At 44.9% G+C, this 17,384-nt stretch overlaps 1 protein-coding gene across 5 annotated transcripts in view; it reads left to right on the forward strand.

Annotated features, from left to right (window-relative positions):
- GRAMD1B (GRAM domain containing 1B) overlaps positions 1-12,563 on the forward strand; it is a 180,918-nt gene extending 168,355 nt beyond the window's left edge. For all 5 annotated transcript variants that reach the window (XM_084803613.1, XM_084803611.1, XM_084803612.1 and 2 more), the window contains 9 exons: positions 555-698; positions 2,108-2,226; positions 2,372-2,514; positions 4,471-4,574; positions 5,025-5,228; positions 5,748-5,838; positions 8,777-8,884; positions 11,391-11,508; positions 12,447-12,563. In XM_084803613.1, coding sequence (XP_084659739.1) covers positions 555-698; positions 2,108-2,226; positions 2,372-2,514; positions 4,471-4,574; positions 5,025-5,228; positions 5,748-5,838; positions 8,777-8,884; positions 11,391-11,508; positions 12,447-12,536 — 1,121 coding nt within the window. In that variant the 3' untranslated portion in view covers positions 12,537-12,563. The remainder of the gene's footprint in view (positions 1-554; positions 699-2,107; positions 2,227-2,371; positions 2,515-4,470; positions 4,575-5,024; positions 5,229-5,747; positions 5,839-8,776; positions 8,885-11,390; positions 11,509-12,446) is intronic.
- Positions 12,564-17,384: the final 4,821 nt, after the last annotated feature.

Raw genomic sequence — 17,384 nt, forward strand, 5'->3', positions numbered from 1 at the left:
ATATTATCAGGGGGATTCACATGAGACTTTTGATTACTCAGGAAGCTCATCAAATGGTGGTGATTTTAAACCTAACAGGTCAAATGTGTCATTTGATCATTTTCTGAATTGATCGCACAATCACATATGTTTGAAAAAGTGATATCAGAATTGACTAATTGTTCTAGGTTGAATCTGTGAGCAGGATTCCCTGTTGGGTCTTGCTTATGGATTCATCTCTGGAATGGTCTATGTCAGTGTAACCTTTTTTCTGTGTGTAGTAAACAATTCCCGGAGACCTAAGTATTATGTGAAAACTCATCTGATAAGAGACTGCAGTATTATCACTCAATGGCTGCTAGTCATAATGGCTATATAGTATCGGGAAGTAGAATGCCTCTGTATGCCCGTTGTGGGGGAACATGGGTGGGAGGGTGCTGTTGCGCTCATGTTGTGCTTGTGGGCTTCCCATAGGCAGCTGGTTGGCCACTGTGTGAACAGAATGCTGGACTAGATAGGTCTTTAGTCTGATTCAGCATGGCTCTTCTTATGTTCTTATGTACTTCTTTATGCAGGGGAAGTCCAGTCCTTTTACGATGACCTGAATGGACGGCAGTATATGAATGAGGTGTTCAACTTTAGCGTGGATAAGCTGTATGACCTGCTTTTCACAGACTCTCAGTTTCTGAGGGATTTCATGGAGCAGCGGCGGTTCTCTGGTAAGCTTGGTACTCTCTGGCATGCATGTAGCCTCATATCCTGGCTGGCTTTATTTCACACAGAGGTTTATCTATGGTCATGTCCTCTACTACAAATCTAATTTCAAATGTCAAAATAGCATGGCATTCTACCAAGGGTCTCTCGGAATTTGTAGTTCTGTGAAAGGGACCAGGGTTCTCCAGCAAAGAATTCTCTCACCCCTCACAACATCTGCCATTCCCAAGGCTTGGGTCAGAAAGGGGGAAAAAATGACCTCCTGAATTCATTTTGTAATTTTAAACCTCAGGGAAAGCAACAATACACCTCTTTGTCCCATTGCTTGTTCTATATTGTGCAGTTTTTCTGACAACATCAGAAGACCAAGATCTAGGAAATGATCTTGCTCGTGGAAAAGGACAAATGAACAATCCTTCCACCCCACTCCACTCAACATCTAATTTGTTTTCTTCTTTGTATCATTTGTATTACACTTTTCCTTCAAGAAGCTTGGATCAGTATATGGGGTGGAGTGGGTTGTTACCAGGTGATCTTCCAGACTTACTTTGTTTCAGAGATGGAACTACATTAGGTACCTTCAGGTTGTTCTTGGTGCTCACAACTTGTTGATTCTCTACAGAGAATCCAGCTCTCCTGAGAAACTTCATCGAGCTTATTAGAATTCTCTTAGGTTCTGCAAAACGCCTATGAGAATTTTTGGCAGTCTTATCAAAATTCTTGCTAAGTTCCTTAAAATATTTCTATAGAGTCCCAGCAGGGACCCCCACCCCCATCCTGAATTCCCAAATTGTCCTTGAACTTTGATTTAGGCAAACTAGAGATTGTGCAGAATCCAGGAAAGTGTTATCACCTTGAATTTTGCTTTCAGCAAAATTGTGCAAATGGCAGGTGCAGGAGAGAGACCCCAGTGCTTAGAAAGATAAAATATACAGTAGGTAGTAGATTTTCCTCAATATGCTGCTCGGGTTGCTGAAGACTGAAGACAACATCTAGGCCTGGGAAGAATTTTCTCTTATGTCCTGTTAGAGACATGCTGTGGTGTGATTTCTGGGCCTGAAAGACCTGAGATCAAATTCCATCTTTCTTTATGTGGCGTTGGACAAATTACTGTTCCTCAGCCTCCATTTCTTGTTTTTGACATGGGAATAATAGTGGTCCACTTGATAAGATGGAAGGAAGCATAAATAAGTGAAGGCTAAAAGACACAGCATGGATTACATACTAAACAATAAGCGTTCTGTGTCTGTCGTTTTGGATCTGCCAGCTAGGGTGGGGGTGGGGGCAGTGACTGGCCATGCCCTGGCCTTTGGTCATGGGATTTTTTTTTTTCCCCTGGGAACTGGATTGCAGTCTGCTTCCCTCATTGGTACAACATTTTCACCAACTGGCTTCTTTTTCTTTCTGTCCACAGATGTTGTCTTTAATCCATGGAAGAAGGAAGAAACTGGCAATCAGAGCAGAGTTATCCTCTACACCATCACCCTCACCAACCCTCTGGCCCCGAAAACTGCCACTGTCACTGAAACTCAGGTAAGAAGCCTTTCCTAGACCTCTGAAGTCTGCATGTGTATATTCATCTTGAACAAAGGATACTTTAGATGTGAGACTCCTCATGGCATTCTTTTCAGTAGACCATTCTCTGTCCATTTATACCTCTTCTCTCTGCTCTCTCCAGACAATGTACAAAGCAAGCCAAGAGAGTGAGTGCTATGTGATAGACGCAGAGGTGCTAACTCATGATGTTCCCTACCATGATTATTTCTACACGATTAATCGTTACACATTGACGCGTGTTGCCAGAAACAAATGCCGACTCAGGTGGGTATGCCTGGGCTGTAGTTCCGCGATATGAACAGGGAGTGTGATAACTGGCCCATTTGCACTGGCTGCCTATATCCTTCTGAGCCCAACTCAAGGTGCTGGTTTTAACCTCTAAAGCCCTGCATGGCTTGGGACCGCAATACCTGATGGCATGCCTCTCCTGAAATTCACCTACCTATATGGTACATTCAGCATCTAAGGTCCTCCTCTGAGTGCCTCCTCCAAGGGAAGCTTGGGCCTTCTCAGTGATGGCCCCCCATCTGTGGAATGAGCTCCCTGATAAAGTCTGCATGGCACCAACATTATTATATTTTCAGTGCCAGGGTAAGACCTATCTCTTTTGCCAGGCATTTGGCAGCACGTGATGAGTTTTAATCAGTCCTGGATGTGTCTTTAGTTATGACTGACAGATCAAAGTTGTTTTTAATTATATGTTGCTTGTGTATATTGTCTGTGTGCTTTCATGTAAATGGCTTTTAAACTTTTTATATTGTATTTAATGTTTTAACTTCTGTAAACCGCCCAGAGAGCTTTGGCTATGGGGCGGTATAGAAATGTAACAATAAATACTACTACTACTGTTACTACTACTAATAATAATTAGTACAGACAGTGACAAAGTTTGTATTTCTAAGCTTGGAAATCAAGCCCCAGAGGCGAGTTATGCTCAGCTTATTCTAAGCCAGTCCAATGCAAATAGGGGGAACTCACCCATTACTACAACTGTGCTACAGCTTAAAAAAAATAAAAAATAAAGAAAATACCTTGAATTTGGGGCAGGGTGAGAGCTAACTCTTCTTTATGTGGAAAAAGTGGCAACAGCCTTTTTGAATGAACCTACTTTCCCTTCCTTCTCTTTCCTGACCTTGGCTATTGTTGGATGTGACCTGTGGTTTCCCAGGAATGCCAAGTTTCAAAACGTGGCAGCTACAGATTGCGAATCCAAGCACAGATATTTGGTTGTGAAAACTACTTCTGGTGCCAATGTTATGGCTCCCAGAAGTGACAGGAGTACGCTTTTGAGTGGTGTGCCTGAGAGTACTATCTTTGGTCCTGTGCCGTTCAGCATTTTTATACATGACTCTATGGATGAGGCCATAGAGGGATGCTTATCAGGTTTGCAGATGGAACCAAGCTGGGAGTGATAGCTAACATCAAGGTTCAAAATGATCTTGACAAGCTGGAACATTGGGCCCAAACCAAAGAGGTGAAATTCAACAGTGATAAAAATCCTGCATTTAGGTACAAAATGTCAGCACAACTGTAAGACAGGAGAGACTTGGTTAAGGCAGCAGTACATGTGAAGAGGATTTAAGTGTCTTAGAATAAGAGTGTTGGTGCTAAAAAAACAAAAACAAAAAGCTAATGCAATCTTGGGCTGCATTAACAGACGCATTATGCCCAGATCATGAGAAGTAGTAATTCCATTTTGTTTTGCGCTGGTCAGGCTACATCTGGAGTACTGTGTCCAGTTCTGAGCACCACATTTTAAGAAGGATGTTGAGAAACAGGAGCATGTCCAGAGGAGGGCAACTGGAATGGTGAGGGGTCTGGGAATCACATCCTATGAGGAATGCTTGAATGATCTGTGTGTGGAGAAGAGAAGATCAATGGGAGATGTGACAGCTGTCTTTAAAGGGCTGTCATGAAGAAGATGGAGCAGACTTTTCTCTGTTGCTCCAGACTAAAACCAATGGTTCGAAATGGCAAGGAAGGCAATTTCAGCTAAACATGTTGAGAAACTTCCTGACAGCATGACTTTTTCAACAGTGGAATAGCCTGCTTCAGGAGGCTGTGGGTTCTTCTTTGCTGTGAAGGCATTTAAGCAGAGGATGGTCAGTCATCTGTCAGGGATGCTGCAGTAGCATCCTGTTTTGTGGATCTTGCATTGAGCAGGGGTTTGGACTAGATGACCTCTAAGGCCTCTTCCAACTCTGCGATTCTTCTTTTCAGGGTTTCTACAGAGCTACGATACAGAAAACAGCCATGGGGGCTGGTGAAATCCTTCATTGAGAAGAACTTCTGGAGTGGCCTAGATGATTATTTTCGCCATTTAGGTGAGACCACACTTGCAGAAACTAACTAAAGGAACTGGCTATCCAGCTGGTTTTTATTTTTTATTTTGCATATGATGGCATACGGCGTATGACTGAACTCCATGAATGCAGCCTTTGGACTAAATAAACTGAGCTTTTGGGAATGTCTGGATTGATGGAGAGCTTCATTTTAGTGCTTTAGCTCTGTCTACTAATACAAAAAGCACTCTTTTGTGTATGCACATAGACATGGTGCAACAGGGAATTATTCAAGGGTACTGTGAGTCAATTGCTTTCAGCCCTATGAAGCTACTGAGACTAGCTTGTGGCCTAAGAGCTCAGGGCTCAAGAGCGGAACTTGAGAACAGACACTGCTAGGATGATGCCGTCACCTCTTCCAATAACTGCCTTTTGACCGAGGTGAAATCAGTAGCTTCTGCCATTAACGTGCCACTCATCTTTCCCTTACAGAGAGTGAGCTGACCAAAACAGAGAGCGCATATCTGGCTGAGCTTCACAGACAGTCCCCCAAAGAGAAGGCAGGCAAACAATCCACGGTGCGCCGGAGGAAACGACCTCACACTCACTTGAGGGGGCCCCACCTGGAGGAAGTGCTGAGCCCCGTAACCACTCCCACAGATGAGGAAGTTGTAGGTCGAATCAAGCGTGTGGCAGGTGAGGAGTGCGGAGCGCAAACGGTGAGCATCGCTGGGCTAATAGGATGGGAAGAAGTCCAGGTCCCTCTCTCGTGGTTTTGTTAGGCATCTTGCGGCACAGACAGTTACATTTCAGGAGAAAATGGAGGGTTGTTTATATAAAGCCACAGCCTGGCTGACCCAGGGGATCAATTAGTTCTCCTCCCAGATAACTGCCTTTTAATCTTACTCCTTTTCAGCCTTGGAGGCCTGTTTTAGTATCTGTTGTCTTGGCATTTTATTGGTGAATCCTATTCACTCTGTGTGTGTGTGTGTGTGTGGCGGGGGGAGGGGGGGACCGTCTGTTTCCAAGTTGCCAGTTTCACACAAAATCTTTCTGTGAGGATGCTGAGAGTTCCTGCAGGTCTAAAGGAACAGCCTGAGGTTCTACTCTCCAGAACAAGGCTTTAGACAGAATGAGGTTTGAGTGTATGCGGGGGAAGGGACTTTCTCTCCCACGAGGAGGCTCCTTCAGTATCCAACCAATGCTTCCTTCCAGGTTCCACTCAAACACGGCACATCCCTGAGGAAAGTCCCAGCGGCTTCCACCAGCAGAGTGTCTCCAAATTGCTGCTCATTATCAGTTGTGTGTAAGTGGTTCCTTGGCCTGCCTTGCCTCTTTCCTCCTCTTATCTTCTGTGTTGGCTCTCCTTCCTCTTTTCCCCTCTCTGCTTTATCCTGCCATATAGTTTCTCTCCCCAGAGTAGAAAGGGTTTTGCAAGGACTACAATAGCTTTGTTGTTTTTGAACATTTTTGTACGTTGACACCCCCCACACACACACCCTCTTATGTGTGCATGCGCGCGCGCACACACACACACACACACACACAGAGACATAATTTTGTCCTGTCAAATGTTATATTTGGAATCCATGTCCAGTTTTGTAATATCCATGTCTGTTCCCCTCACTTGGAGTCTGGTCTACGTTCTTTTTGTTGTAGCAATCCTCATTCCTTGGAATCCTAGGAGGCAATTTGGCCACAGTAGATGTTGGCTGGGAACAGTTATTGACCCAGACAGGGAAAAAGCTGAATGTTGTGGATGGAGGCAGGGCAGTGGAAAGGGCAATGAAGCACCAGGGCAGCTGGGGGAGAGGATTATGAACTGAACTCCGTGCCAACAGTAAGTTGGGGAAAGAACGGGCAAGTTTGGGAAACGCAGGAATAATGGTGGAGAGCTTTCAGATTTTTGCAGAGGGTTATTGCTGTTGTGCTCTGGCACATGCCCTCGTCCTCTCAGGAGAAAAAGGTGTTGCTGCTTTCACAGAGGCATAAAAGCACATTCTGCAGGGCGCAAAACATTTTAAGTTGTTGTGCTTCTGGGTTGTGATGGTTTATGATTTGCTCTGTCTCGGTCATTTCTAGTTTGGTTAAGGCTGGGAATATCTGGGCCAGCTTTGGAGGCAGTAGTTAACAGCTTAATTAGAAGAAGAGCAGTCCCATCACACAAGACCCCCAGCCCCCAAATCAGCCCCATCTCTCATAGGAGCTTTAAAGACATCTGTTTCACCTTTAATTTTAAAATGATTAAAATGTTCTATTAGTTGGCCTGAAAGAAAAATGGGCTGTTCCGTTCCTTTTTTAGGCAGAGCTTATTTTTCTTTTTTTAATAACTCCAAATAATTTGAGCTTAACTGAGTTTTGGAGTGACTTGACGGTTTGCTGGACATCCTTTGCATTTAAGTCCCAAATGCTTAACAGGATAGTGGATCACATAGTATGGAAAGCTTCCCCCCAACCACCCCATGCAGCATTCTGAATCCAGATGGAAGATAGATTTGGTTGGCATTCTGTACAGGCAGCGTGCTCAGCTTGGTTCTGTTGTGATTTTTGTTCAAGCGGCTGGCTCACACAGCACCACCTCCTGGTGCAAACAATCCACAGAGTGGCCCTCGGCAGCCTGGATCTGTGTTCACATGTATGGCCTTCCAAATCGAGCAACCAGGAAAAAAACAGATGCTGCAAATGGAATAAATCACAATAATTAGGTTTATGGACCTAATGCGTGTACCATGTTGTTTTTGCCTAATACTGAGGTTTTTATTTCTGTGTGTGGGATGTTGTTTCTTGTTTGTGGGGATAGTTAGGCATTAGGATGGGAATAAGGACAATCTACCAGTGTTGGAGGGTAGAACAGTGAGTTTGTGGGGGCAGGGTCCAATGGCCCATGGTTAGCCATTGTGCTGAGTGACGATGCCTCCCCCTTGCCCCCTTTGGCAGAAAGCCCCCCTTTTTGTGGCTCATTCCTTGCTGTTTCACAGCAGCTCTCCATACATTTTCAAGGTTTCCCCATGGCCATGAACACTAGAAATGTGTACTTTCTTTGACCTCTTCCTTGGGACTTGGGCTTACTGTGTTTTGTGGTACTTGGCACGATGAGGGCAATTTACATTGCCAACTCCCCTCCAGCCACACTGCTGCATCACAGATCTTGGGTGTTTGTCTCTTTCTCCCCCCCACACACGTTCTGCAACCCCTCTCCCCAACATGTGTGTTCTGTGTCCTTTAGAAGAACTTCCCCTGCAATTTTCTCCTCTCTCAGCTCTGGTGTGCTTCTAACCTTCGCCTCCTCCATCTTTTCTCTTCCCTGCTCCCATTAGGATTTGTTTCAGGTACTGTCTCCTCCTTCTTTTTACCTTGCTTTTCTCTTACCTGTCTCTCACTTGTCTCTCTCTGCATCCCAGCTGGTGGGTTTGTTCTTTAATGCTGTTTGTCTGATCTCTGCTAAGATTCTCTTGGGCTGTGCCCTTGTCTGATTCTTTCCTGAATTTAAAAGCACCATCCTTCTCATTCTTTTGCTCCTCCTCAGAACTGAAGTTCTGTGGCCCTGTTTCCCATTGAGCAGATCTAGCACCCCCACACACATTTTTTTCTCCTGCATCTTGTTATGCTTTATAAAGCTCATGCAGCACTTTTCATCCATTCACTGGGGAAGAAAGATGGCTCTGGAAGTTGAGAGGAGAGGGCAACAAGAAGAGGGTGTGTCCTTTTCCGACTTCTATGCTTTGGTCTCTGTCCTTCCCTCCATCTGAGCAGTTTCAAAAAGAATGGAGGAAGAGAGGCAGTCAATTCTTATCCCTTCAAGGGGTCATGTTCAGCTCAAGTACTGCATGCATGCTGTAGCAGGAAGTCTGCAACTGGACTTCTACAATGTGTGTTTATTTCCCACTTTCTTGCACAGACTCAAAGCATCTTATGATAAATACAGCTGTGTAAGCCAAGTAAAATGTTTCTGTAGTGAATGAATTCTCTGACACTCTTCTGCTGATGCTCAGGCTTTTGTCTTAATGTTGAAACTAGGGCACGTCGTGCCATGAATTAGATGTACGCGTTGAACCATTCACAAGCCAGGTTCAGCATGTGCAAATACATGGGAAGCATCAACCTGAGTTCATTTCATCACATAACAATGGCAGTGAAAGTCTGTCCAAGATGTTTCAGGATAGGGTTCCTTGTGGATGGGAGCAAGGACCACAGGCCAGGCTGCCAGTAATTAATTAGTATCTTTTCTTTTTTTCCCTCCCTAGTCTGGTGCTTTTGGTAATGCTCAATATGATGCTGTTCTACAAGCTCTGGATGTTGGAATACACCACTCAAACCCTCACAGCATGGCAGGGCCTGCGGTTACAGGAAAGGTAACACAGTGTACAAGTGAGATTCCTCTCCATCCCTCTTGCACTTAGCCAGTGGCTAGACCTTTGGGACCACCTGCCTGCTTTATCTGCATGGTCTCCATATGGGGGCAAGCAATGACTGTTTAGTATATTTATACCTCAAGGATACATTGTTCTCTCCCCACCAATTTTATCTTCACAACAACCCTGTGAGGTAGGTTAGGCTGAGCGATGGTGGCTGCCCAAAGCTTCATGGCTGAGCTTTGAACCTGGGTTTTCCTAGTCTCAGTCTGACACTCTAACCACTACACCACAGTGTCTGTCAGGCAACATGTCCCATGTCTGTGCTGCCCATTTCCACATCCTTCTGATTTCTAAAGGAACTATTTGCAATGGCCCCACCGTGGTGTCCACATTTTCCCTTTCACTATCAGACTTAACTGGTGTGATTTTATTAGTGGACCTTTTGCCTGGAAACAAGAAGCCCTTTCCCCTTTAAAAGATGGCCTCTCAAACTACCATCTTCCCAGCTTCAGGCAAACCAGCAGTGCAGCAGTGCAGATGAATGGTAGGATACAAAACCTTTCCCCAGCTGATGAAGGCAACATGATGAGACCCATTTTTGCAACGTGCCGCACATGAAGGGAGTAAATGGGTTCAGTGAAGTCGGATGCGGGAAGATGGAAGTGAGGGATGGCGTGGCAGAGGTGGGCTCTGTACTGACATTGCTTTGCTTCTCCATGGAGACAAGAATCCTAAGAACTGTCTTGCTGGGTCAGAACAAGGAGGCGCTGTAGCTCAGTGGTAGAGCCCCTGCTTTGCATGCAGAAGATCCCTAGTTCAATCCCCGGCATCTACAGGTAGGGCTGGAAAAGAATCCTGCCTGAAACACTGGAGAGCTGCTGCCAGTCAGTGTCAGCAATACTGGGCTAGATGGACCAAGGGTCTGACGCTGTATAAGGCAGCTTCCTATGCTCCTAAGGTCTGTCTAGTCCAGCATTCCTTTTTCCTACAGCAGCCAGCCCGATGTCTCTTCATGAAGGCAGTGGCCTTTCCCAGTGCTTACTTGGTAGTCATTCAGAGAATCGTACAAACTCCTAAGGTGGTGACAAAGGCAATTCAATATGTGGAGGCATCTTCAAAGTGAAGACAGGAAGCCCTCCCCTCCCTTTACAGCACAGATTTCACCACAAATTGCTCTCTTGCAGCTAGAGATGGATGAACTCTTCCCCCACCCCCATTCTAATTCGGAATGGACTCATTCTTTTCCAGCTTTTGGTGGTGGTTGTTTTTCCGGAGAATTTTTGGAGAAAATGTAGACTTCTTTGAAGAGTTCTCTGAAATCTCAAAAAGACCTGGCTCTTTCCAGATGCTTTGCTGGCACCCCTCAAACTGTGTGTGTTTGCATGTGTACAATGGGGAAGGCTGCTCCATGGATCTTCTTCAGGCTCATAAGCTTTAATAAAGGGCTGTTGGTGCAACTCCCCAAGATAACTGCCAAGGATGTTTGTGATGGAAACTTCCTGTTAACAAGGCTTTTGGTCTCATGAAGATGCAAACAACAGCTGCCTTTTGTGCAGGCAGATACACACACACACACACACACACACACACTGCTGCTACTGGAAGGTGTAATTTGGGGGAAAGTGGGTAGCTCAGAATTTGAAAAACTCACCTGTGAGCCAGGACAAGCTCATTTATGAACCAAGCTGAGATTCAAAAGGAGCTTAGGTTGTATTGTAAAAATCCAAGCATTGTTGCTGCTTGCAGCCCTGTGATGAGCAAATCTGAGCTTTGAACCATTGTGAGGAGACTTGACCCCACAACCATCATGGGGACCTCTTCACGCATTCACCTACATAGACAGACCCACATGTGCTGTAAAACATGTAACAGAAGCAGACTGAGCACACGGCCTCCGTTGTCTAGTCAGGCCACACTTCGTATGTTACGGTGCACAAATGTCTTACAATGCACCAATCTTCATGTAGCTAAAACGTAATGTGTAAGGCAACCCTGCTATTATAGAACTAGCCTTTTTTTCACATGGAGCTTTTATCCTGCGATTGAGATGGCTCCTTTAATGAAGTTTGAGGGCTCTTTTCATGACACCGTGATCCTCCAAGGCGTCTCCTGCACTAAATGCCATTTGTTCCATTTTTAAATAGATTGCAGATAATGAGCTATCAAATTACCCCATTGTGTTCCGCTTGAGTTCCCTCCATGAAAAGAGGAAAAGTGGCAAGAAAAGGAGCGAGATCCATGAAAGATAATGGAAGACTCAGATATGGGAAGAAGGAGGGGGAAGGGGGTGGGGGAAAAGGAAGCATGTGAAAAAGGGAGTTGTCATGATCCTGCATTTAAAATGGAAGCAGAAAGCTCCATTTTAAATGCAGGATTTTAGGCTGGGGTAGAGATGCGCTTAGTGCTGCTGCGTTTCTTTTCCCCTCCATAGCGTAAAAAAAACCTCAAACCCAAATTGCTTGCTGCGCTTCCAGAGTTCACCTCTCCTTCTCTGTCCTGACAGGTTACCCCAGTCTCAGACAGAATGGGCCCAGTTATTAGAGTCCCAGCAGAAATATCATGACACAGAGCTCCAGAAGTGGCGGGAGATCATCAAGTCCTCTGTGATTCTCCTAGACCAGGTGAGAACTGCATCCAGTACGGCAGGGACGTGACTGATTTTGAGGATGTCTTCACTGCATCTAATCGCCTGAAATCGCAAGCTGTTTGCCAGGATACAGGGAGCAGATGTGGTTTCACATACTCTCCAGTACTATGGAACAGCTAATTGTTCAGGAAAGAGAACTTTAATTGGCTGCCAGAAACAAGCTTCAGAATCAAGAGGCTGGAAAATCAGATTTTTTTGTGCTTTGGTTTACTCCGCCGCTGATTTTGGAGCATAGCTTTCCCATTAGGCTCGCAGGTGCTAGAAACAGAGCTTTCTCAGTTGTGAGCCCAAACCTCTGGAACTCCCTCCCCAGGGAGATACATATGGCCTCATCACTGCTGGCTTAAAAACAACAACTCTGAAGCCACATTTATTCCGGTCTCCATTTGGTGCTTAAACATCATCATCAGCTGCTGCTGCTCCTCCTTCATGTGTGTGTGTTTAATTATAATTTGCATATTCATGTTTTTGTAACACTGGAAGCTGCCTTGTGAGGGCCTTGTGCCCTGAACAGCATGTTAAAATATTTTAAATAAATACATAGCCTCCAAGAGGGCTAGACACATTTTTAAATGAAAGCTGGTTTCATGGGGCTTCTAGCTTTCACAGTGGGGGCTGCAAATTGCATGGCCCTTCTCTAGCCAAGACATAATGTCCTTTTCAGAATACCCTTTTTTCTGATTAACCACCCCCCACACACACATTTTTCTGCTCACCCACATGTATTTCTGTGTGCTGTAGTTTAAGCATGAAGTTGCTGCTCCAATACTGAAATAAATGTGCGCAGCCTGTTGCCCCTATCAGGGGAGGGGAGGGGGGGTTGTGTGCACATATTTAAGGGGAAGAGTGCTTCTATCTCCTTGTTAGTCACTGGTTATTTTCAAGAGTTTTGTGCTTTTTTTTGTCTTTCAGATGAAGGACTCACTAGTAAACCTTCAGAACGGTATTGGGTCTCGTGAATACCGGTCAGAACCAGATGAGAAACGAAAACGGTTCTACTAGCAGGCAGGAACACAAGCGGCCAGAGGATTGTGTGCAATATGTGTACATAGAACATATAAATATATATATATATATATATATACAGAATATAAATATATATATATTATATACAGATTTTAAAAGAGAAAAAAAGCCTATGTACTAAGAAGAAAGAGCGGTGCCGACCGACCTCCAGCACTGGATGAAATGGAGTGTCACAGGATGTGGCAGGGTTGTGCTCTCCTAGCACTGAGGCATTGTGGGAAAGCACAGCCTGTGCCATCCTGGGCCCACACACCTCTCTTGGTATTTTCCTGGATGTCTGTTTGTCTGTCTCTCTGTCTTGTCTCTCTGTCTGGGTTTTTGTTTTTGTTTTTCAATCAAAGGGGGAAAAAAAATCAGAGGGAGTGAAATCCCTTCTCACCCATGTTGAACTGAAGCTGAACGAATGTTTGAAAGAGACCCTGTCAGCTCTGGCATTTGGGATAGTTGCTGAGGACAATGAGATCATCTCTCACTATTGACATCACTTCCTCTGCAAGAATGTTGTCAGCAGTCTCTACAGGTGGCTCTGAGTTAATTGTAAACCAGTGTTTTTTGACAGCATCCTTTTACAGGGTTATCCTTTTCTCATCAGTCTGGTTTGGTGCATGCTTCTCCCACCATCTGCAACTTCAGCTGAGTGTGGCGGCATTGTTGTGTCGTGGAATGAGTTTGATTGATGAGATAGGTAGGAAAGGATTGCTTGTTGAATACCTCCATGTTCAGTTCAGTCCTTGGTGCTAACTCTCTTCATGTGGGAGGAGTTATGCGAATGTATTTTCCCCTTTGTTTTAGCTCCATGCTGTTCCCTTTTGGTGTCAGGTACTCTCTGCTGATTGTGCATTTGCATCTTCATGTCCTATGTATCGCAGGGAATTGCTGCTTCACTGAAAGGGCTATACGTACACACATGTATCCTTACTGGTGTTGGAAGGGGAGTCCAAACAGAGATTCAGAGTAACAGGGAATCCATTCTGTTATTACCTATAACACATTTCCTGAGGTTCCACTGCTAAAAACAGATGCGTTGTAGCCTGGAACAAGCCTCAGAACTTTCCCAGGGGCTTAAGAACACCTGTTCCTGTCATTGAAGTCCCTTCCCAAGTTCGCAAGATCCTTATGCATGGATTTATCTGCATCTTCTACACCCCAACACCCAATTGAAATGCATAAAGAAAAGCAGTTGCTTACTAAATGGGGAATTTTCTATTGCCTAAGCAGATACTTGCATCTGCTTTGAGGACCCGGCTGCCTTCCACAATGCATGCCTGGCTCTCTGAAAAGCTAGAAGGAGTAAAAAAAGAAAAAGAAAAAGAAAAAGCAGGAGTGTTAAGCGTTATATTGGGCAGTTCTTTGATGAGGACTCATTTTGAACCATCAGTGGCCAACTAAAACCCTTTAATACATGTTGGTAACGTAAGCCCAGCACTGCTGACATGAGGCAAAAGTCAGACAGCTCTGAGAAACATGTAGAGGCATTTGGAGGCCACCGAGCTGTGAAAAACAGTACAAAACGTATGATTTTAAAATACTGGGAGCTTAAAAAAAAGAAGACACAATTCAAAAGACCTGGAATTGACAAATGTCAATTGACTCTGCTATATTTATTAAGTTGTTTGCATTATTGTAGTGGTGATTCTATACTTGATCAAGATTACGATCCTGTATAAAGGGTAGCCAGTTTCCCTCTTTGCTTTCTGCAAAAGGTGCTCATCTGCAATGGGATCTAAGAAAGTTGCAGGTGAGCCCGTGGCTTTCCTCTACCTGCTGGGGCGGGGCAGGGGTGGGGGGAACAGGGAGCTGGAGGAGAAAGGAAGCAGGCATGTAGAATTCCAGATGAGTAAAAAAGTGGACATGCCCTCTCTCAGGCCTGCTGTTGATGGTGCCTACTCTCTTTAGTGTTTAATTCACGTCAGCATGTTGGGCAACGATTGGCGTATCACTTATTTTTAGGCACGGAGGGTCAAACACATGGTAAGTGCCAAGTTGCAGATCCAAAACATCTTTCTGGATCAGGAGTCTTCAAAGTGGGGCTTTGCATCCTCTCTCAGCATACAAATTGACCTGCTCAGAGTGGCAAGGGGGGTGAAGATATTTTATCCGAAGGACTGAGAGATGCCATCTTCTCCTTGTCTGGTTTAGGCTGCAATACTATGCACATTGGGCTGGGCCATGGACAATGTTGTAGAATAGACAGACAGTTGTGTGGCACAGGAGAGAGGAGGGCCTCTGGGCCCTCCTTCTGGAGGCCAAGGACCATGTCGAAGTTCATGCCAGGAGAGAGTTGAGGAGCCCATGTGCAGTCCTGTTTCTAGCCTCCTAGGCAGCAAGTGCTTAAAGAGTAGGAAATGAGTAAACTTATCCATGCACAGTAGCAAAGCTGTACCTTCACCCTCTCAGCAGGAAGAGCAGGGAAGAATTATCTTAGTGTTTTGCTAGATAGATGGGCCAACTGGCAAGATACAGCACATCTTGGATCAGGTTGGAAGGGCTTCTTGACACCTTTTTCATACTGTGAACACCTGAGCAGCTAATATTGTTTGGGGTGAGGATGGTAGTCTTTTTTTGCGAGGGGAGAGAAAACACAGGCAGGAGCTGGGAACACAGTTGACAACAAATGGGAGGGCCTTTGGGGATGTTACTTGCATAATTTATTGCATTTATGTATACACGTATATTCTTGCATAATGCTGCTGATTCATTGGCAATCTTTAGGATGCCCCTTTTGCTGCTTGTATAGGCTTTACGGAAGTGCGTATTAGCCTTTTGGGGTGGGGTAGAGGGATAACTGTCTCCTTGCAGGCCCAGAAAGTCTAATGTGCACACCCAGCTTTCATCCTCAAAAGGGCTCCTCAATCAAAGTGCTCAAATTGTGAGGTTCTGGTACGAGAATATGAAGGGTCTTGGAAGAAGAGGAATTGGGGACAGAAGATGGTTCTCTTCCAGAGCACCAACAGACTTCACAATATTGCTGAGAATTTTTTTTTCCTTAAATATATCCTTGTCAGCAAGAATCTTCTCTGGTGGTTTGCAGGACAGACTGAAGAAAAATGTCCCCACCCTCACTTGCTTGGTTCCAGGAGAACCCATGGCCCAAGATATGCACTTTTCCCTAAGTGGGCACTCACCAATAATGGTTGCCCCTTATTTCAATGAACAAGCTATCAAACTCCCTAAAGCAGCTGAACTCTTTGAATGGAGTTGAGCATGGTGGGGAGAGAAGTATCTCTCTCTGCCCCTGGTTTGGAGCACCTCTATGTTTTACCCCCATAGAATTCTCCCATTGGAGGGTAGCTTTTAGTCGCTGACTACACAGACAGATGACAGATGTCATTGTCCAGGGGGCCCTAAAGGTGCACGCAGAGCTCTTGTGTGCAGAGCTGCCCCATTAATTTGTACACAGCAAGCAGATTTGCATGCACAAAAGGATGTATGTGTGACCCTTTTTCCATTGTTGAACGGGGCTGCCGTTGCTGGTGAAGGGAAAGCCTTCTGTGTGTCTCTCAGAAACTTTTGTGAAGACGTGCTTGAAATTTAAAGCAAGGTCCACTGCATTCAAGTGCTCTCAATTTCATGGAGGCACACCCTTTTTGTTTAGTTCATGCTTAAAGGATACAATCCAGAGACAGGAAAGCTGAGATTTTATTAAATTTAACTGAGTTTAACTGTATTTATAATATCCCCCCCTCCCTCCCGGATTGTACCGAATCTGGTTTTAAATGTCATTGAATCAGATACACTAGCTTCCCTTCAGTCGTAGGGCTGTAAAGTTTTGGTAACAATTCTTGCTGTTGTTAGCTTGTGCTTGATGAAAGAAAGGTACGATGAGCATGATGCAGGCTCCTTTGTACCTGTGTGCTTTCTGCACTCCACCCATCTCCTGGGAAACAAGTCTTGAGGAAGGACATCCTTAGAGGACACTGTTGCATTTGTAACCAGTAGCTCCATTCTCATGACCGCAGTCAGTTTCAAAACGTCATCTCTGCTGAGTGATTTCAGCATAACTACACAGGAAGCCAGCAAACATAGCTAACAGTTACACTTGGGACATATAGTAGATCAATTAATGTATCATTTGTAGTGTCCATTGTTGGCTTCTCAGTCTTATAATCTGGACTGGCTCAAAGGTACGAGAGAATTTTAAGCCTAACAAATTCTTCTTTTGGATCTGAACAACCCAGTCTGCAAAATGACCTGGGTGATAACTTTGTTTCATAAGAGGAATTGGTTCCCAGATGTTGCTCCCTGGTCTCCCTACCTCCTCTCTTAATTTCTCCTCTCATTCTCAGGCCTCATGCTTATCAGAAGCACAGATGAATCTATTTTTGTGCCACAACACCCCCCCACACACGAGATGTGCAAATCAGCCAAATTGGAGTGTGAACTCTCACCCTGACTTGCTGAGGTGCAACCACATGCCTTCCTTACTGAGAAAGGGTAGTGATTTCACCATTAGCAGCTCGTGCTAGAACATCTCCTCCCCTTATTCCTTGGAAAGAAGCAAAACTTGATAGCATCTTGCCTTTCTATGCATTCTGCCCCTATTCCACCTCCTCTCTGCCTAGGTGTGGTACAACCATTCTCCCTTTTCCTTAGAATTCTAGGCTCTTGGAGCCCTACATGGGCTGACCCGATGCTATCCAGGCTTCTGCATTCCTTCTCATGGCAGCAGTGTGTTCCGACATGCATGTGTTATACTGTGGTGAGGAAAACAAACTCTCCCTCCTTTCTTCTGAAGGAATTGCGTTTGCACATGGCTCAGGGTATCTTCTCGCTCTGGCCATTTTTTGAATTACCTCACTTGGCTCAGTTTTGTTGCTAAGGTTT

Source organism: Heloderma suspectum, chromosome 6 (assembly GCF_057233095.1).
Source record: "Heloderma suspectum isolate Gila_16-S chromosome 6, 16-S_ref, whole genome shotgun sequence".
Taxonomy (NCBI): Eukaryota; Metazoa; Chordata; class Lepidosauria; order Squamata; family Helodermatidae; genus Heloderma; species Heloderma suspectum.